The 21001-nt window shown below is 47.0% G+C and overlaps 2 protein-coding genes across 11 annotated transcripts in view; one reads left to right on the top strand and one right to left on the bottom strand.

Annotated features, from left to right (window-relative positions):
- The window catches only part of INTS9 (integrator complex subunit 9), a 60904-nt gene extending 58977 nt beyond the window's left edge, over positions 1-1927 (bottom strand). The window contains exon 1 of the mRNA XM_050314763.1: positions 1868-1927. Within this exon, the coding sequence (XP_050170720.1) occupies positions 1868-1876 (9 nt within the window). The 5' untranslated portion in view covers positions 1877-1927. The remainder of the gene's footprint in view (positions 1-1867) is intronic.
- Positions 1928-2416: 489 nt separating this feature from the next.
- The window catches only part of HMBOX1 (homeobox containing 1), a 121126-nt gene continuing 102541 nt past the window's right edge, over positions 2417-21001 (top strand). For 8 of the 10 annotated variants that reach the window (XM_050314784.1, XM_050314779.1, XM_050314781.1 and 5 more), the window contains exon 1: positions 2417-2514. The gene's annotated coding sequence lies outside the window, so the exon portion shown is untranslated. Of the gene's footprint in view, positions 2515-14105; positions 14311-21001 lie in introns of those variants that run through there. The other 2 variants (XM_050314782.1, XM_050314776.1) reach the window with 2 other exon arrangements.

Genomic DNA, 21001 nt, shown 5'->3' with positions numbered 1-21001 from the left:
ATCGCATGGCAGCTGAAAATCCAGGAGGAAATTAGGAACTGGAACTGCCCAGGCCAAAGCACATTTGAATTTTTGGGAGTCTGACACTTTCACTGGATTCCGAATCAGGTCTGGAGTCACAAAAATCTCACGATGGTTTGGGTTGGAAGGGACCTTAAAGATCCTCTCGTTCCAGCCACGGACAGGGAACGTTCCACCAATCCATCACCTCTACCCTGATATTCCAAATTCAACCCACATCTATGAGAAAAGAGGATGAAAAACACCCATTCCTCCTCACACGATCCTGAGATTCAGACACACCTCTGGAAAAACATAAGGTGAAGAATCTGACCTTATACTTCCCAGCCCCTAAATTGATACACGGGTCTAAAAATGCTCCAATACAGACAAGGCTGTAATTCCCTTCCCAGCCCCTTCCCTCTCTCTGCCTCGGTGCAAGACTCTAAACACTAAAAGAGTTCTGCATTTCCACTGTGGTTTTTATTTAAAGATTTCCTGGTTTGCTTTTTCCCACTGAACTATATCAGTCTCTGCAATCCCATCCAGAGGTGTTTGGCTTTGCAGTGTTTACGATATTCACCAATATATTTATCCCACAGGTAAGATGACACAGGATCAAGCTCTTTGCCCACCTGCCCATGGAATTAATTGTACACAGATAGAGATTTCCTGGAAGTCTCAAGACAGCTCAAAATCCAAGTTCACTTGTATGAGGCTTTGTCAAAACACACTGCTCAGTCTCGAAACCGAGAGACAATTTTCACATTGAATAACAGTGTATAATTTCAGGTTAAATAAATCTAATGTTATTGTATTTTGAAACCTGCTTGGGTTTTCACCTCCAGACCAAGAACTGCAGCACATTATGTGAAACAGAAATTCCTCCTGGAAAATAAAGTACTGCCTGAACCCAAGGTCTGTAGGAAGATTAAACGGTTAAAGAGGGAGATCTTGAGACACACCAATAACACGGGTAATGTATTTTCTGACAGAACACTGCAATATCAGAACCAAAATCCTTGTCAGGAGCGAAGTGCACCCCTGGCAAAGCTGTTCCAGGGTGATTTTTTTTATTACCTACTACCTGTACTATCACAGTACCGATGGAAAACGGCTTTATTAAGAACCACTGGGGTTTATTCCCACTGCTGGCAGAGCCCAGCACAAGCCACACGTGGAAAGCTCCACGCCAGGCTCGTGTTTAAGGGCAGGAAGGCTGACAAACACCTCCTCCTCCTCCTCAATCCCGCCGATACTTGATTCCATCCAATATCCTCGTCCCTCAGTCCCAGACTTCCATCCCCCCTACCACTCAACATCCCTCACCTTCAGGATCGCCTCCCTTTCCTCAGCCTCTCCCCTCCCCTCAGGATCATGCCCCCCTCATCTCAACCTCTCCCCCTCAGGATCACACCCCACTTCCTCAGCCTCTCCCCTCAGGATCACACCCCCCTTCCTCAGCCTCTCCCCTCAGGATCACACCCCCCTTCCTCAGCCTCTCCCCTCAGGATCACACCCCCCTACATCAGCCTCTCCCCTCAGGATCACCCCCCGCCCCAAAAACCAGCCTCTCCCCTCAGGATCACACCCCTCTTCCTCAGCCTCTCCCCTCAGGATCACCCCTCGCCCCCAGCTCAGCCTCTCCCCTCAGGATCACACCCCCCTTCCTCAGCCTCTCCCCTCCCCTCAGGATCACCCACCCCCACCTCCCTCAGGGCCGCCCCCCACCCCCGCGCCTCAGTTTCCCTCACGCCCGGCGGGGCTGAGGCTGCGCAGCCCAGAGGCGATCCTGGTTCCCCCACGCCGCCGGGGGAAGGCCGAGCCCCCCTCGCTGCCCTCACCGCCCCCCGCCTCAGGCACTCACCAGCTTCATCGCGTCCCCCGGTCCTATTTACCGGGACAATCCTGTCCCCCCCCCCCTTCCTGCCCGGCCCGTCGCACCCCGCGGCATCACGGGAATCGTAGTCCCGCCGCCCTCCCCGCCCTGCACAACGTCATGGCCTCCCCCCGAGGCACGCCGGGAGTTGTAGTCCGCCCCGCGATCAGCCCCGCCGCCCCATTGGCGCGCCGCGCGCCCGCGGCACGCCGGGAGTTGTAGTCCCGGCGCCGCGGGTCTCCCTGTCACCCTGGGGAGGGGGGAACTACAAGTCCCAGGGTCTCACAGCTGCAGCAGGTGGGGGCTCGGATGTTGATATCAACATGGCGCTTGTCAGACAGACAAAGACAGTCGGTCTGGTGTGATTGAGCCAAAAAAAAAAAAACAACACCAGAAAAAAAAAAAAAAAAAAAAGAGAGGGAGCGGGCTAGGAGGAGGGAGCGGCAGGAGGAGCGCCTGGCAGGGGAGGGGCCGTGTCCTCTTGGGGGGTGACGGGGGCCGAGGGATTTCCTCCCCTTATTGTTCTCGCCCTCCGCGCCCCCGTTAATCCCCCTCAATCTGGGGCGGGGGCGGGCGGGGGGACTCCCCAGTCCCGCCGGTCCATGGTGAGGCGGCGGCGCCGGCAGCACCCAGAGGTGAGTGTGGACGGGGGAGATGAGGGGGGAGCGGCGGTGGCGAGGGAGGGGGCGGGCGGGTGGGTGGGCTGGAGGGAGGGAGGGAGGGCAGCGGGAAGGGGACCTCCCTCCCGGCAGCGCCGGGAGTCGCGCCGAGCCGGAGAGCGGGATGTGCGTGAGGGGGGCACCCGGGGGCGGCCGCGGGTGGGCAGGGGCAGCCCCTCAGCTCGGGCGGCGGAGTTGGAGCCGCGGCTTTGGGGGGCTCCGCGGAGGAGGAGGAGGAGGAGGAGGAAGGTGTCTCCTGGAAGCTGCTGCGGGAGGGCAGGGCAGCTTTGGGGTTCGCTGTTCCTGCCGCTTATTTATTTATTCGGATTCCTCCCGTCTCCTCCGGGGTGCGGGGGGCACGGGGCGGCGGCGGCCGCGGAGCCCTCCCCAGCCTGGGTGGGTGCTGGGGTTTGGGAGGGTTTGTTCGCCGCGGAGTTTGGGGCTGGGCTGGTGCGACCCCCGGCCGGGGAAGGAGGGAGAGGCTCTGACCCTGCGGGGATGGAATCCCCCTCGTCAGATCCCTGCCCTGGCTGGGAGGGGGCTGTGCGAGGGCTCGGGGGGCTCCTTTTGGGAGCTTTGTGGATGTGGATGGACGGGGGGTCGGGGCTGCCCCAAACCCCGCTGGCTGCGGGATCTCTTGCAGCTCCCGGGTCTTTGGGGAGGGTTTTCGGGGAGGGCAAAGGCGTGAACCCGAAAAAGGTGTCTGATTGCTGGAGAGTTTTAACATGGGGACGGGTTTGTTGGGGGGAGGAGGAGGACTCGGAGGGAAGTCATTCCCAAAATGTGCAAGGAGAGCTTGGGTGGGGTGTCAGACGCTTGTTTATTTTGCACTTCTTGGGAAGAGGTGTGTGGGTGTGGGGTAAATGCTTTTGTAGCCATGCTTGGGATCTTGTGGGTTTTTTGGAGGGGTGGGGGGACAGAACAGTGTTTTTGACCGCAGGAGCGGTCGGGGGGAAGCGGCCGGGAATTCTGCTGGAAGTGTTTTCCTCTGCTCCGGGGTTAAAACTAAACAAGAGCCGAGCGTATTTAGGTGCAGAACACACACCCGAGCCAGACCCCGCCGAGTTCTTCGACCTCAGTTTTGTCTGATGGGTTCTTTTTTTTCCCCAGTTGTTAGAGTGTTTCTTGGTATGTTTGCAAAGCACTTCTTCGGAAGAATTTCGTTCTTTGCGATAGGTCTGGAAAAGCCTTGCTTGGATGTGCTGGTTTTTTTTTCCCAGTTCCTTCGTGCTGGGGACAGAAAAAACAAATGCTCTTTTTGGGGGTGGGGAAGGAAGAAGGAAGAGGAAATGAAGGTTTAAGCACGTTTGCGGAGTCAGGTCTCTCTCAATTTGTTCTGCTCAAGTAACACTGGGAGTGTGACTCGGTGGCTTTTGAGTACAGAACGTTTAAGAACAAAAACTGCGAGGATTTAAACTTTATAGGGAGGAAAGTGTTAAACTGATGGGAAGGCACGCGTTTCAGAGAGCGGATCTCAGAGACACTACCTACGTGCTCCTGCTTCAAACTAGTGGGGATGGAGGTGGGGGGGAAAAAAAAAAAAAAAAAGAAAACCGGTGAAAAAAACCCCAACAATCCAACCCTACAATTTGCATGAATGATGCCACGTAAAATACCGGAGCGAGGAATTGTGCTCTGCAGACGAAAGCCTGAAGTCCCGTGATATGACTCGCTCATTTCTGCAGGGCTCATCAGGTACAGGCTCTGCTTCCTTCCTGGGATGGTGCAGCTGGCATTTGATTTCCTCCGTGGATGGGAGAGGAGGAGTCCTGTGCAGGTTTTTTTTCCCCGAGATGATTGCATTTTCCTTGGCCTTGCTGTACCCGGCCTCATTAGTAGGAGCTGCATCTATATTTATTTACCATTATACCGTGTCCCTTGGGAAACGGGGTGTAGTTTGGAGTAGGTATATATGGATTTATCACTCCTAACGTTTGGGTTTTTTTCCCCTCCTTGTCGTGGTAGGACCAAATCCGTCAACAGCGGAGAACAAACTTAATTTATTTCTGTGTTTTGCATCTCCCTTTTTGCCATTTCTCTCCCAAATTGCTGGAGATGCAGACAGGGGAGAAGGAAGGACGGAGGAAAGGGATGGAAAATGTTGGAAAATGTTGTCTGTGCAGGGATGTGTTTGTTGTCTGCGTGTCCTGAGAGCGGAGGGCTCGGAGAGGGGCAGGCTTTGATTCTGCAGGTGAAAACGGGGGAGGTTTGGGAAAGCTCCTTTCCCCTTTTTTTGTGAGGATTATTCTTCACCCCCACGACGGCCACAACTTTTTTGTGTCTGGTTGACAGAATCACCCGACGAGCCTGGGCATGAGGCTGGGAACAAGGAACTCGTGTTTCACTCAGCCTGTGCTGCCTCCCCTTCGCTCCAGCACAGGCATCAGCGTTTTTCCTCCTGTGTCATCCCACTGTTGGGAGCAGGTCTAGACGACATTGTGGCGTGCAGGCTGCCAGCTGGGTTACAGGAATGCTATCCTAGGTGAAACAGCAGGATTTTTAGGGAGGGGTAAGGAAACCTGGAAGAAAAACCCCGCGTGGATGAGGCCTGGTTGTCTCTAGAACTGCTTTGCTGAGCAGTCTCAATCAGTTCCTTTCATTTGTTGACCTTTCTAGACAACGTGCATCTCTCTAGAATTGTGGTTCTGATAGTCCCATGGAATTAGTGCCCGGTGTCGGCTGCAGAAAGCTTATTTTTAAGGCAGTTTCAGCGTGAGTCATACTGGTCTCTTTTAAAAAGATACTAAAAGTTCAAGGCTGTCCAGTGTTTTGAAAATTAAATTATTGTGAAGTGTTTACTTTATAGTGATAATCCATAAGTTCATGGGAGTGTTTGGTATGTTTTCTCATCGCTGTCTGGAGCTGGGAAAACAGTGGGGTTCTGACATTCACTTTTAAAGCTAATTTAATTTTTAATAAAATGAATTCTTAATGAGCGTGACTGTCAGGAATTGTTCTGTTGTTAACTTCTGGGACTGCTCTTTTTTTTTGTTGTGTGTCAGTGGGGCAGTGGTGAAATTTGGGTCTTTGGGCGGGGAACTGGAGGAATTAATGAAACTGAGCCATGAGAGAGGAGGCTGTGCTGTCCCTTTCACCGAGGGATCTCTGAAGATGTTTGGGTTTATATGCTAGAAAATAAATCAATTTTCATGGAACAACAGCTCATTTTAATCTAAGGAAAGCAGCTTGAGCTTCACAGTGATTTCTGTGCAGAGCTTTTAGGGACATTGCGGAATGACACGTTACGGTGTTGGGATTCTGTGGCAAATATTTTTCATCTTCTTCAAAGTTTAGGATTTGAAATCAAAATGCTGTCAGGTTAGGAATCTTACTGCAGAAAAAGAGATGCCTTTGTTCCTCCTGTCGATAACTTTGTGCAGCTTTGACACTTCTGAAGTCCCTGAAGTTGATTCCGTGTTATACTGATTTTAGCAGAGCAGGGATTGGATTTTGCATCCATGTCCTTGTGGGATTGAGCTTTAATTATACCTGTGCTGATAACGTGATCTTGCGGGTTATCAATGCAGTGAGACTGATACTGTGATTACAGTGGGATTTTTGGGAGATAACAAGGAGAATTTGATTTTTTTGGGGGGCGTCTAACTTGTATTTCTAAAGCTGGTTTCATACATAAGGTTAGTAATAAACTGTGTTTATCATCCTAATATTCCCATATTGAGTAAAGCTCCCTTCTGGCTCCTGTGTAAATGAGGATGGCTGGGGAGCAAAGTGTGGGAAGAGTTTGTGTTGTGAGCACTCAGTCATGCAGACGGGGCGTGTGGAGGCTGTGAATGCAGTTCCCAGCGTTAATGCTAAAGATAAGTGTTTTGACAAATGCTTTTAATTCGGGGAACAATACGAGCAGGAATGACAGGATATGAAAGGAAAGTGTTATTTTTCATCTGGCAGGTGGCAAACCAAGGTGTAGAGGGATTAACTTGCCCGGGCTCCTGCACGGAGTCAGCGGCAGGACTCGTAATCAGTCTGTGATCTCGGGGCTTTGCCAGGGCTTAAATCAGGGTTTTTCTTCCTCCCCTCATTAATTGGCCAGCTTTCACATTTTGCAAATAACATCTAGAGATTATTTCTCTTTCCTCCAGTTTCAAACTTTAGAGCCTGGAGGTTTGTTTTTAAGTTGTGTTGTGTTTTTTTTTAATTCATTTTCGGCGAAGCCTTGAAAACACAAGGTTGGAAAACTTGATCTGAGTGAGCGCCTCCCTGACATACGATACTATCTCGAAACAGCCCCTGACAAGTGAACCCTCTCATTGAAATCATGTGAGGAATTTTATTACTCAACTCTGAGGATCTTCTGGGGGAAAGGGGGTTGCAAACTATTAACTACGTGGTCTCCACTGCAGGCTGGCAGATGAAATGTTCTTGTGTGTTGGGGCGGTCGTGTGGTTCCGCAGCGAGAAGCAGTCGCTGACCAGCTGAAAATTTCATCTTGTCACTCCGAGAAACACATTTATTTTTGCGTTGGGCCTGCTAAAAAGAGATATATTCACTCGAAATGTGGTCTTTTTTTAAACATGCAAGTGGTTGATTCCCTTCCCCTCTCGGCTGGGCGCTTACACGGCGTTAGCCCGTGACCGTAAAAGCACGTGGGGAAGATTTTCTCATAGACAACCTCAAATTTTAGTGGGTTTGGGGGGGGTGCTTCTGGTCTTTGCTGCTGCAGTTGGGTTTGCCAGGGGCTTGTTGTCAGTGCAGGCTGAGCAAAGGGCTCGTGTCAGAGTTGTGGAGCTGCTGCTGTGACAGTTTTGGTGTCACAAAGCCGAACCTCATCGGGAGCCATCGATTTATGGCCGTAACTCGTGGTGGGGGCTGCTTGAATATGGCTCTGCTGGTTCTCATTCCATCACTGTGGCAGAGCCACTGCCCTCCTTGGCTATTCCATGATAAAACAATGCTTTGTACCTTGGTTTGGAGGTGCTTGGCAGAGGTATTGAGGTCTCAGAAAGAGAGAAACTGAGGCAGAAGGGCCAAGTGACTCACAGAGGCCACAGACTGAGTCAGTGGCAGTTGAACACAGATGTCCCTTCCCCATCTATTGCACTTTACATCTGTCATACGTGGATATATATATTGACTTTATAAGGAATTTGTTGCCTGGTCACCCTGTGTGCTCGTTAAGAATACCTAAGTCAACGAGATTTTTTTTACAGTGATGGGAGGATTTCTCATGTTCCATTGACTTCTGTGGCTGGACACTTCTCATCCTTATTTATTCTGTTAATTTTTTTTTGCTTTTAAATCCATTATATCCCCCTCCATCAGGCCAAAAACACCACGGAGTAAACTTTCTCCTAAGACTGTAAGGGATGCCCCTCTTTCTTGCATTGCTTCTTGTGTTTCATTTAATAGGATTTTTTTCAGTGTTGGGCTTCAGATCTCTCTCAGGAATGCACATGCACGTTTATCATCTGTTTTGATTCAGACACCAAAAGGTTGAACAATTACTGTTTCAATGTGCTTCAAGAATTTAAAAAAAAAATCATCTCTAACTGGTTATTCTCCCCATCTGTGTGCAGATTTCCCTTTCCCAGTTGTTAATCAAAGCTGCAGGCAGAGTCTGAAGTGAAAGTCTGCTCTTAAAACTGGGAACTGCTGTAGTGCTTCTGACAGAGTGTGTTCTGCTTTATCTTCCCTGTGCAGCCAACCAGGAGGTGTGGAAGGTCAGTTCCCTTTTTCCTACAGAATTCCTCTCTAGTGTTCACTTCATCATCTCCTCTTGGTTTCAGGGCAATTACCAGCCTGAAACTTATTACCAGGCAGAGCCCTTGGTCAGGTTGTACCTACGAATTCACCTGAATCAATTTTGTCACACACCTTGAAAAGACCCCCACTTCTCGTGTACGTCCCTGGAATGGAGGCAGGTAGTGCTTCCAGTCTCTTTGTCCGATGGGTGGAGCGTTGCTTCTCGTGGGAGGGTTTCTTCCAGCCTGAGGAAACAAATTTTAACACCTGCTTCAGGTGGCGGGTTTTTTTTGTTCTCCATGTGTACAGTATGTTTATTTAGGTTTATATAAAATTATGAGAAACCCATTCATGAAGACTGTGTGAGGTTTTACCATGGGGTGAAGGAAGGAATTTATAAGCCAGGTATAAAAAAATACATTAATTATGTTCGGCTGAATGTCACTCGGTCTGAGTCTCCTGGTGTTGGGTCTTCTCCTCACTTTTGAACTTAACATTCAAACCCCTTCTTTTCTTTCCGCTTCCTTAGAATTTTCAAGTTCAGCAGTGGAATAACTGCCACTGAAACAATACTGTGGGCTACTCTTTCAGTGGCCTTGTGAACAGGCAGTTTTGTTCTCCTGATAAGCCCCTGTCCTATCAACTGGGAAGTGCAGCATATAAGTCATTTCCTGCATTTCGAGCTGCCCGTTCCCTCCGAGCCCCGAACCAAGCACTGAATCTGCTTTTTGTTCTTCCCTGTGACTCTGATGGCAGCAGAAAAGCACTTAGTTAGTTCATCAAATACAAGAGCTGTTTCTGCTTGGGTATTTATTCTGACCTTTATTTTGGACACTTTCTCTCTGCCACGATCAGATTCTCTGATTACAATGTCAGCTTTCACCAGAAACCTCTCTGTGATTTCACTGGCGGGGTTTGGGGTGTGCAGCGACTCTGACATGTGAGTAATGCTCCTCCAGTGTTGGAAAGGCAAGTTCCTGGCAGTGGAATCTCATTTCTAGGCTCTGCCTTAGGTCTTCTTTCATGACCCAGGGCAAACTTCTTGCCTGGCCGGTGTTCTAGCGTGTGATATGAAAATAATCCTTTCAGGGCTGTCGAGGTGCTTTCACATTCACCAAGTACATGGAGACTCTTGGCTGGACAGCAGAGTACAAACATCAGGAGTATAAACACCAGTGTCAGATTGTGGTTGGGAACTAATTATTTGGGCTAATACTGATTTTTTTTTCGTGCCACAGATGGGAGAGGTAATTGGCTGATCAGAGTTTTCCCAAGTAAATTGTGTCACATGGGGTTTCCAGGCATCGTAGTGGGTCATTCCCTGGCTGTTTGTATTTCATGGGAGCTCCATCTGTTTGATGGAGTGGTGCTGTTTAGTGGTAAGTCTGAAAAAGAGGGAACTTGCTGAACTTGAAACTTATTCCTCCCTCTTTAATTTCCTGGTCCACAGAAGTCGAGTGATGTTAACATATTGGAGATTCATAAAATTTAAGGCGAGAACAGATAATTAAATTGCCTTCCCTGATATGTTTTATATGCTTTGTATCACAGGCCTTTAAATTTTAATCATTTACTCTGAAACTGAGACCAGTAAATGATGTTTGGCTAAAAACAATTTGAAAGCTTTCCAGCCCTGAGTGTCCATCACTGCTAATTTCAGGCTCATCACTTCTCTTGGTAGTTATAAGTGGCTGATTTCTAATTTGAATTAGTCCAAGTTCTGCTGCTGGTTCTTGTTAGGGTTTTCCTGACAAGATTAGAGCCCTTTAGTATCTAGGACTTTCCTTGCCATGAAGGTACTTACACTCTGTAATCAAGTTACTTCATAGATAAGGGAACCGAGTTGAGCTTTTAAGTCTCACTCTGAGGCATTTTCTGCAGCGCTCAGATCATCCGGTGATTCTTCCTGGCCTCCGTTTATTTTTAACGTTGTGGAAACCAGCAGAAGGTGCCTGTTCCAGCCTGTGCCTCATGCAGACCAAATTCCGAGGTGCCTTGAGCCCTTTTTGCTGCACAGCCATTTCAGAGGTTCCAGGGAAATGCTGTCCCTGAGCCTCCCTGCTCCAGCACTGACATTCTTTACTTCAGCAGTTCCAGTCTGCATTTCTCAGATTATAAATTGGCCTTTGTATTCCGCTGTGTTTTGCTTTCCTGAGCTGACTTTTAAGGCAGGTATTCAGCCTCCTTTCTTCTGCTGTCCTTTCCCTCCTTAATAACAACGTCCTGTTGTTCCACAGCTCTTGGTGTCACTCGCAGATTTTTATCTGCAGTGATGAAAACGTTGAACTGCATCAGACCTTAAATTTAGTGACAACGACGACAAAAAATAAATAAATTAAGAAAAAAAAAATTAGCATGATGCAATCCCAGGAAGTGGATGAGGAACTGGCTGACTGACAGCTCTCGGATACCGAGCAGCCAACGAGGGCTTCCACCAGCACCAGGGTACACTCTGTGCATGTACTTGCTCCTGTTCAACTACATTTGTAATCTCAGAGAACAAAGTTAGTCCTTTATCAAGACATTTGCCATTAGAACGTGCTGACCGGCACTGCTGCTGTCCTTGTTCTTGTAATTCTTCACTGGGAAAATACGTGGTTTTCTCTGCCTGTTCTCTGCCTGGGTGCATTTACAGCTTTGCAGATCTGCTCCATCCCCTTTCTGGGCGTTGCCATGACGTGAACATCCACCTGGCCTGGGGAGGGAAGCCCTCCTCGGGTTTTAGGCTGATTTAAAATGTTTCCCTGCTAATGGATTTGCTGGAAATCATCTTTTATTACTGGTGAATTAGAAGGTTCCTCACATGACAACGGTGTGTTGCCCCAGTGTAACAGCAAACTGTTCCCAGTACTCTCAGTGGTTGTCCCTTCCACTGGAAAGTCGCTGGGTCTTACATTTTCTTCCTCTTGTTCTGTTTGGTTTTTATGTTTTGAATCTCGCACTTTGCTTGGTAAGAAGGAACGTCCCAGGAGCTTTTGTTCCTGGATGTCTGCGAGTATAAAATGGCAGCGCTTTCTGGGTGGCTGAGGTGGATTCTCCTGCCAGATTCCATGGCCTCATGGAAGTGAAGGCCTTCCCAACCTTTACAGGCGTCCACATTGTGAAGGCCCTTGTGAATTATCCTACAGTTCATGGGCATTATTCTCATAACTGGTGGTGTCACCCCTGTGTCACACTCAAGTAAATTCTGATTTATTCACAGCACTGGGCCTTTTTCTTGCTTTTTGTTGAAAATGCAGCTGCCTTCGCTCGCTGGCTGTTCCCCTGAATTTCCCTTTTCCTGTCCCAAACTCATTTAGCTTTCACTCCCTCGGTGTTGCAGCTGTAATCAGCAGTGCACAGGAATGCCTTTTTCTGTAGGAGAGGCAATATTTTGGCCGTGGCTTTTTAGGATCCCAGATAATATGGAATCATGAAATTGAACCTCACTTGAATACCACTGGCAGGAGGAAGTGAAGTGTGTTGTGTTTTGGGTTGGTTTTTTTTTTCAGAATGGGTGTTTTTTAAGGACTTGCTCCCTTAGAATGCCCCTGTTTTAAAACCTGCAAATTCCAGGCAGATAAAATGCAGAGAGTATCCAGAGTTTGGGGTGCCGTGATTCCTTTGTGGCTGTGGAGTGGGAAGCCTGTTAACAGCGACAGGCTCGGAGGAAAGGTTTGGAAAGGGGAAGAAAGGGAAAAGAGGACTGAGGGGCACAGGATCTCTGGGCAAGGCACTGTGGGAGGAGTTGTGCCATTTGTGCTCCTGCAGTTTGAGGTGTGGAAGTTCTGAGTGACAGAGACCCAAACCTGTGGAGTTTTTGGTGGACATGGATATTTCCTGCCACGGAAGCCTCTGAGCTCAGCCAGTGGCTCTCCTGCCTCCTGGCTAAGCCAGGATCTGATTTTTCTGTTCCTCTGCTGCCTTTTGCAGGAGTTGTTTATTGACTGAAATTGTTTCCATATGGCTGCAATGTAGAGCTTGATTACATTTAAACGTGGCCCTTTCCTGTGGCATTGCAGCGCTGTGGAAAAATCATCCCCCTCTCTCACCTTCCAACCTCCCTTTCCTCCATAAAACCTTGGGTTTGGAACCTGTAACTTCTTTAGGTATTATCTTCTTTCCCTGCAAAACTGGGATTTAGGTCTTTTTTTGGCTTGTTGTGTTTGATTGCTTAGGTGGATGTAAATGACTCATAAAATAGTTAAAATGAAGATTAAAGCGGTTGGAAGTTTGGGAGCATTACTGGATCTGGGGCTCCAGGGTGTTCAGCAATGAACATGGGGAGTCTCTGCTTCCAAAGAGATCCAGGGCAGTCCGTTTAGATTGTGTTTGTTTACAGTAATCAATTTAAATAAATACTGCTCCAAGAAGGCCTTAAAATTCCTGTACTTGGAGCTCTGGGATGTTACAGGACCAGATTCCCTACTTATCTGGAGCCTGGAGGCCACGTCTAGTTTGTGGGAAGCAGATCTGTTTAATGGCAAATGCATCTGTGTCTTTGATAAGAACAAAAGCTGATGCTTGCCCGAGTTTGCTGATAAACCCAGCAGTGAAGCATCTCTACCTTCTGCCTGTAATTACACCTCCAGTTCACAACCTGAGTTCAAAATCTGGCCTTTGCTGGAAATGTTTTCTGTCTGAATAGGTTAAAACATATCAATCCCTTTTCCTCAAGCTGTGATGCCTCCATTTCTTGGGGGCTCCAGCAGAACCTGAGCAATGTTAATTTTGCTGCCAATATCTCCAGTCGAGTCAAACCAGTGCAGTGGTGGCTGTCACTCTTAGCTGAGCACATGGAACCAGCACCTGATGAACTAGTAAACCTCTTTTTTTTTGACAGAAGCAGCCTCTTCTGCATATGCAGAGAGAATATTTTCTTCATTTCTGTGTATTCAGATAGTTCGTATCACAGACTATTTAATTCAAAACTGAGAAACCATTTGGGAGCTGTAAATGCCGAAATCCTTGTTTTCCTCCCCTAACATAAGGTGGGGAAAAAAAAAAGAACAATGAGGGAAGAGATTCAGTAATCCTGAAATCTTTCCGTGGAGGACACAGCAAGGTTCAATTCATTTAATAAAAGAGAATTCATTTGTTTTCAGTAAAGCATTTTAAAATGCAAACCATGTTTCTGTAACCCTTTTATGCTTCCTGCACCTATGATGTATCATTCAAGATTAATAAAACTGTAATACATAAAAGCTGGCATGTAAAAATTGTTTTCTAAACAGTCTGGCTAATAACCCAGGGTGGAAACTGGAATGCAGGTAGGCTGCTCTTCAGGCCTTTGCCTGGCTTAAAAGGGGTTTTTTGGTTAATTTAATGGAAAACTAAAGCTTTGAGAGGAGAAATAAGCATTCCTTTTAGTTTAGGGGTGTCCAACTAGTGAGCTCAGGTAAAAGGGAGGCAGTGACCACAGAGCTGGTGTGGCCGTTCCTCTGCTTGTCCTTAAAGGACTTGCTGCCTGCCCAGTGCTTGGAGCCAAGGACGTGGACACCTTTTTCCAGTTGGAATATTATAAGGCTTAAAGTTGTGGGCTCCATTCAACCCACACCGAGGGTGAATTTAAAACCTTCTGTTCTGCTTTGTGTTTCAAGATGGCCATTTGTCCAGCATTTCCAACATCAGGAGGAATTTCTTCCTGGAAAGGGTGGTCAGGCATCAGAAGGGGCTGCCCAGGGAGGTGGGGGAGTCCCCACCCCTGGAGGTGTCCAAGGAAGGACTGGACGTGGCACTTCAGTGCTCTGGGCTGGGGGACAAGGTGGGGATGGGGCACAGGTTGGACCTGGTGATCTTGGAGGTCTTTTCCAACCTCAGTGATTTTGGTTTTTGTGGATCCCTTGGTAGGTTGGTTGCAAACACTTTGTGAGGACAGAACTTCTCCTGGACAGCTGTGGGTCCTGCAGGGTGGGAGGATCCCTCCAGACCCTGATTTACCTTGGACATCTGTCCACTCCCAGCTTTGCAAAACGCTGTGGGAAAGGCAGGCTGGAGAAACCCGAGTTTTCTTCTGTCCCTCACAAACCACAAGCCAGGAATTAGGACAAGCACGTTCGATTTTCAGCGTTGTCACTTCACAGAGAGGGAAAGGTGAGTCGGGACTGTCGCAGGCGTTCTGTTCTGCTCCTCACACATCAGAGCTGCTTTCTGCTTCTTCCCCACTGGATGACCAGCTAAAAACAAAAATGAAACTTCACCCCTTTGAACCCTTCCAGAGCTGCCTTCAAGGAGCTCCTTCCCACTGCTGAAGTGCAGTTGGTTTGCCAGTTACTTTTTAGTGATTTCCGGAGCTGTTGAAACAGAACGAGTCGATAAAGACTCTCTTGTGTGTTTTGTGTGAGCTCAGATATTTGAATATGGAATAGAAGTGCTGAATATCTGCAGTTTCCATTAAATTTCAGTGCCTTTAAAGGGTGAGTTCTTAAAACAAGTTGTAACTAAACGTTAGAGGCGGTGGGATTGCTCTCTGTTGGCTCTCCCAAGAACTGAACTGGAACTGCATTGAGAATATTTCATGGTTTTAATTAGCAGATCACTGAGTTCTGGGTCCTTTATCCTTAAGAATAATTAATTCTCCATTGTTTTTGCTTCTGACAGACTTCTACTGTCAGTTTTCCAGAGGAGACATTGGCCCTTCCTCCAATTATTTGACAAAACAATTTACTGTGAGCAGCCTTGCCCCCACCCCTCGTGGTAGGAATTTGCCTCTGGTGTCCTCCTGGGTGCTGCTTCCCAGCTCTGCTTTGTGCTTTCCACCTCTTTCCAGGGAAGAACCTGCCCAGTGATGGGATTGAAACACTTCAATCTCCTCCCCTGCTCTTGAAAAACTCCCCAGCTCTGCCCTTCCAGTGTTAAATATCCTGCAAGTAACTGGATAAAGAGGATGAGCCTTCAGTTTTCCTCTAATGACAATGACTTCTGAGAAAGGCTGCAGGCTCAGGGCCACGCTGCCATTGCATTATTATCAGGACATTTTGGCTGCAAATGTGATATTTTTTTTTTCTCTTTTTTTTTAATATTAAAGGGAGGGGTTATGACTTCTGAGCCATAATTGTGTGGAGACATTACTTGGGCAGACCTCCTAAACTCTCCTGCATTAATTTGGATGTGCTGGGTACGAGCTCTTGTGCTCTCAGAGCTGCTCAGGAGAGTTCTGGGGCCGTGTCTGGGGCCTGCAGGAAGCAGAGAAATTGCAAATAATGGCTCTTGTTATCAACTTTGGAGTCTCTCTTGCTTGATTTCTCTGCTCTTGTTGGTGGTTTTGCTTTTGTACCTGCTCTTGAGCCATTTGCAGCCGTGGTTCCCATTTATAAACTTTGCTTAAATCCTGTTTTAACTAACTTTGGAGTTTGGCCTAACTCAGCCATGAAGAAAAAATTAATTTAGCAACGTTCTCTTGGGTTTCAGAAACCATCAGGCTCTGCCATCCCGACCCCAGAGCTCTGAGCCTGCTGGGCTTTGGAGGAAAATGTATTTTTTTAATCCAGTTGTTATCCAGGCACAGCCTAAATCCAGGTGGATCATTGTGTGCCTGCACAGGGAGTTTTTTTTGGAGCAAGTTGCAGCAGAAAATTGCATTTACAGGGTGTTTAGACCTGACCAGCTCGAGGGGTGCTCTCCAACCTCTGCAGGTCTGTGCTATGTGCTAAGAGGGAAATAAAACAAATAATTTCTGTACAGATACATCCCTGTGCTTTTCATCCTGTCCCCTGTTCTTTCTCCCACCTGATTTTTGAAGAGTTTGGAGCTTTTAAGGTGTTTTATGGTAGTTCTTAGAGACAGGCAGCTCTTGCTGGGTTGAACACTGTGGATGGTACAGGGGAGAGGTAGAAGGCAGTTGTTTAATTGGTGTTTTACATGCTGGACTTTGAAATTGGGGGTTCAGAGAGGTTCCTTGTTCTCTTTCTGTAGAGCAGCAGTGGTGCACACACAGCACTGCTAAAAAGAGAGGATAAAAGTTAAAAATAAATAAAATAAAAAGTAATAAAATATAAAATAAAAATAAAATAACATGTCCTGAAAAGTAATTTTAAAATGTATTAATAATACCTAGGTATAAATATGTATAATAAAATAAAAATATGCCCTCAAAGTGTTACTTCAACACCAACAAAGGCTGTGTTGGTTTGGGCCTCTGGATAGGGGCAGCTGTAAAGTGATGTTTGTGTAAGAGCTGCAAAACACAACACAAAGACCGAGTTCAGTTAAAATTGGGTTTAATAAATGAGTGGCTCTTGTGCTCAGGTCAGAAGTTTTGCCTTCTCTCTGCCTCAAGGCTGGGTAATTCGGTAGATGCTGAGGAGAGCCTGGAAAAACAAGGCAAATATTTGATGAATCCCCAGCATGTGCTCGGAAATACCCTCACTGGGTGCTGCAGGTGCTCTGTGTATCCTTTGCATCCCACCTTTTCCAGCCAGGGAGAGGTCCAGGCACGTTAAATCCCGAGCCAGGAGTCCATGGTAGTGTTTTCCACCTGCTGAATGTCACATACCTGGGGCTTGTGAAGGGAGGTGCTGTTCTTAGCTCAGTTCCTGGTGAGCAAATGCCCTTGATTTCCAAATTGTCACCTTTTTTTAGTTGGTTTGTTTATTTTAGTCTTTTTTTTTTGAAGGAGGGCGGGTTAGTGTTTTTTTTTTCAATGCCTGTTGAGTCCTGTCCTGTGCCACTTAAGTCATGACAAATACAGTATTTTCAACTGTGTGCTGGATGGTAAATCCCTCCTGTTAGCTGTGTTGACAGGGCTGTTTAATTACTCTCTGATTTGCTTCCCGTGGAATGGGTTGGGATAACATGGACCTGTGAGTAACCTCATGCTCGATCCAAGTGGAAAAGTCTTGCTCCGAGGATTCGGGGAGAGCTCCAGGTTGTGACCAGGAGGACTCTGCAGGTGCTGAACCCTGGCAGGGCACGCACAGGTTGGATTTGTGACGTCCCTGCATCCAGGAAAACACACCTGCCCGTGTCCAGAGCGGCTGGAAAACCTCAGAGCGAGGGCAGGGAATGATTTCTCTCCGTTTTAGGGCCTCTCCAAACATCTGTAGGACTCTCAGTTACTGTTTAACTCCAGCTCTGTGTACCCTTCACCTGTGAGGACTGAATCTGCTGTCATTTAGGAAATGAGGGGTGGTTTTTTTCCTGCCTTGTCAGTCCCTTTTTGGTGTGGTGTGATTGCTATTTGGCTGTCATTTCTCCAACTTGTAAAGCTCCCTTCCAGTGTGTGCAGTTTTATATCCCATTAGCTCGCTCTTCCTCATCATATCATCCAGCCCTGTAATCATCTGGCCTCTTTTCTACCCCCAAATACTGTTTTCTAAAAATCTTCCCCCTCTAAAAGGCCTCTGTGTGAGACTTCCCTTTTTATTTCATAGTTATTTTATTTAATTTTTTTTCCCCCTAGATAAGTATTTGATAGTTGCAGCTTTTTGGAGCCTCCTGGTTTACCTAACAGGTTATTTTTTTAATGGCGCCTGTGTGAACACACTGTTTCAAACACAACAGTGGTAATTCCTTAGTGTAGGGGGAAGGAGCTGAGAAGCAAATGAAATTCCTGTGAGTTGCATCACTGAAAGCACAAGGGTTAATGTTTCTGTCACCAGATGTTCCTCTGTTTCCTGCTTTTACTTTAATGTCTGCATATAAAAAGATTTTGGTTTCTTTGTCCCTTTGCACTTGAACTAGAAACTGTAATCTATTTGTGGTGCATCGGAGAGAAGTTGTTTTTTTAGTACTTTTGGTTTAACAGTTTCTCTGTAGAGGAAGAAAAGAAAAAAAAAAAAAAAGCACCAGATAGAGGCATCTTCCAGTGAAATACAAAATGAGGGGATTGTGATGTCTGAACTTAACAATGTCTCTGCTAACAGGACCAAAGATGACAAACCAGATTGAATGGTCCCTTTTATCCCTCTGTTTTGGGCAGAGCCAAGCTGAGGAAAATAATCTCCGAATAAACGGCTGTGAATGACATTTGCATTTCTCCTCGCTGGGAAGTTGGGAACAGTTCTGCCAGGAACGGCTCGGAAATGGGTTTTCTTAAACCTGAAAATGAGTAGCAAGCTTAAATTTCATTGCTGCTGAGCGTTCCTAGCCCAAGATTTCTGTTTTACAGCTGCTATTAAAAATTTATGGGGCAACTCGAGATCAAAGCAAATATATATTCTCTTTATTATGTAAACTCAGTTTTGTGCAGCATATGCATTGCATCTATATGGTTTAGGCAGGAATTCTTGCTGTAGGGAAGGCAGACAGCACAGTTAGACCTGAGCTGGGGGAAAACAGGGTTATTATATCCCAGGACTGTCTCTCTTCTTTCCTTATCTCCCAAGTATCTTCTTGGGAATCGAGAAGATCCCTCCTGGGGAGCTGCACTTGCCTGATTGCCGTGGAAATGTTCTGTGCTGGGCTTCATCCCCAGGTTTTGTGACACCTTCTCTTTGTGTTCCACATAACCCAGGTTTCCCACTGGTGTGCTGAAGGACTTCCTTGGACTACCTTTCACTTCCAGCCCAGACCTAAAATACATTTATAGAGACACTTAACCTTATGTGAGGGATCAGAATCTCACAGCTGGGGCTTTAGGCTGCGAGAACTTTCCGGGGGAAGGGGGTGGCCTGCATTTCATGCCCGAGACAGCCCTCACTCCAGGTTCTGGGCTCCTTATAAAACTCCAGGCTCCTTATAAATGCCTTCTGTTCATTCACATTTCCCTGAATATCTTCTCCTTGCCCTCCATTCCCACCTTGCTGCACACAAAAGCAGGCTGGCAATATTAGCACTTTTTAGGGTGGCTTTTTTTTATTTATTTTTTTTTTTTAAAGAGAATCTATTTGTTGTCAAACAATCTCGAATTTTACCAGGACCTGCGATGTCAGTGTTGCAGAGAAGAGCTTAGATATGCTTCCAGTTGGAGAAGACAACTGGAAAACTTAACAATCATGGAGTCATTTAGGTTGGAAAAGAGCTCTGAGATCAAGTCCAACCTTTCACCAATCCCCCTTGTCACCCAGCCCAGAGCACTGAGTGCCACGTCCGGTTGTTCCTTGAACACCTTCAGGGATGGGGATTCCACCACCTCCATGAGCAGTTCCACTGCTTAACAGCCCTTTCCATGAAGAAATTCTTGCTGATGCCCATCCTGATCCTCCCCTGGCACAGCCTGAGGCCGTTCCCCCTTGTCCTATTTGTGGTTTCTGGAGGGCTGTGCTTGCTGTGTTCAGGCAGCTCTTCGAGATCCACACGTGCCACTTGTTTTTTCAGTCTGTATTTCACTTCTGTCCTGTTTTACCAGCTGCCTGGTGGTCTCTGAGCTCTCACACGAGCACTTGGTGGGATTTGTGTGCCCAGTCCTGGATGTAGCTCAGCCCTTGGTGTGCTGTTCCTTTAAAGCACTGATTAAAAAAAAACCTGCTAAAATGGGGGAGGGAGGGAAGGCAAAAATCTGAAAAGCTGCTGGATCTTAAAGATTAATCAGCCCGGTTCAAATAACAAGCAAAGCTACAAACATTCTTTTCTACACAGCGTGTTCTCTCCCATTCTGCTCTTGCAAAGTTGTTTCTCCAGGGGAAGATTTCAAGCTCCATAAGATTGTGTTCCTGTATTAGTGTCAGGACACGGGCTGGGATTATTTGTGTGAATATGTAGGAACAGCCCCATTACCTGGGGTTCCTTTCACACTCTCTGGCCCGGTGGAATTATGGCCTCAAATTGCACCTTGGTGGATCCATTGCTGTTTATCCACATCTGTATTTACAAACTCAGCCCTGGGAGCTCTTGTGCGTGAGCTGAGAAAAAGAGAAGTGCAAATGACAGCAACTTCCTACCCTGTGTAGTGATAAAACCGGCCCTATTTATAAATGCAAAGAAGAATATGCAGCGGTGCTCTCACAAGAGGGGTGCAGTCACACCAAGAGTTGCTCTAATTTTGTTGGTTTGTGGGGAATTTTTGGCTTTTTTTTTTTCATTTGAAGAGTACATAGCCCCAGGTCTGTAAAGAGCTTCCTCTACCCTCATAACCCACAGAGATTTGTTTCGGTTCTGCTGTGAGGAAAGAGGTGATAGGAGCAACCTGAAAGATGGGGGCAGTTCCTAAAACACATCATCCCCCCAACACTGCAACCTGAAAGATGGGGGCAGTTCCTAAAACACATCATCCCCCCAGTGCTTCAGCCTGAAAGATGGGACAGTTCCTAAAACACATCATCCCCTAACACTACAACCTCAAAGATGGGGCAGTTCCTAAAACACATCATCCAACACTGCAGCCTGAAAGATGGGGCAGTTCCTAAAACACATCATCTCCAACACTGCAACCTGAAAGATGGGACAGTTCCTAAAACACATCATCTCCAACACTGCAACCTGAAAGATGGGGCAGTTCCTAAAACACATCATCCCCAACACTGCAATCTCAAAGATGGGGTAGTTCCTAAAACACATCATCCCCAACACTGCAACCTGAAAGATGGGGCAGTTCCTAAAACACATCATCCCCCAACACTATTGGCACATCTGGCAGCCACTTACCTTGGTTTTCCTGGGAGTTTTGACCTCCTCTGCTCTCCTGGGTTGACTTCTTACCTGAGTAGCCTCAAGGAAGGGTTGTAAAACTATGATGGGGGCAGAGAAAGGGTAGAAATGATAATTTATTCCTTTACATTTTCTCCTCTCTTCCAAATTGATTTACTGGTTGTGCTTACGAAGCACCACTTAGAACACAGATCAAAACCTGAGGAGGTCTTGTTTAAACCTGGATCAAACAGCAAATTTTCATATTGGTGTTAGTGAC

The sequence above is a fragment of the Myiozetetes cayanensis genome, unplaced genomic scaffold (assembly GCF_022539395.1).
Source record: "Myiozetetes cayanensis isolate MyiCay16 unplaced genomic scaffold, myiCay2020 scf2-11, whole genome shotgun sequence".
Classification (NCBI taxonomy): Eukaryota; Metazoa; Chordata; class Aves; order Passeriformes; family Tyrannidae; genus Myiozetetes; species Myiozetetes cayanensis.
The sequence above is the reverse complement of the archived record's forward strand: the minus strand, read 5'-3'. Positions and strand labels throughout refer to the sequence as shown.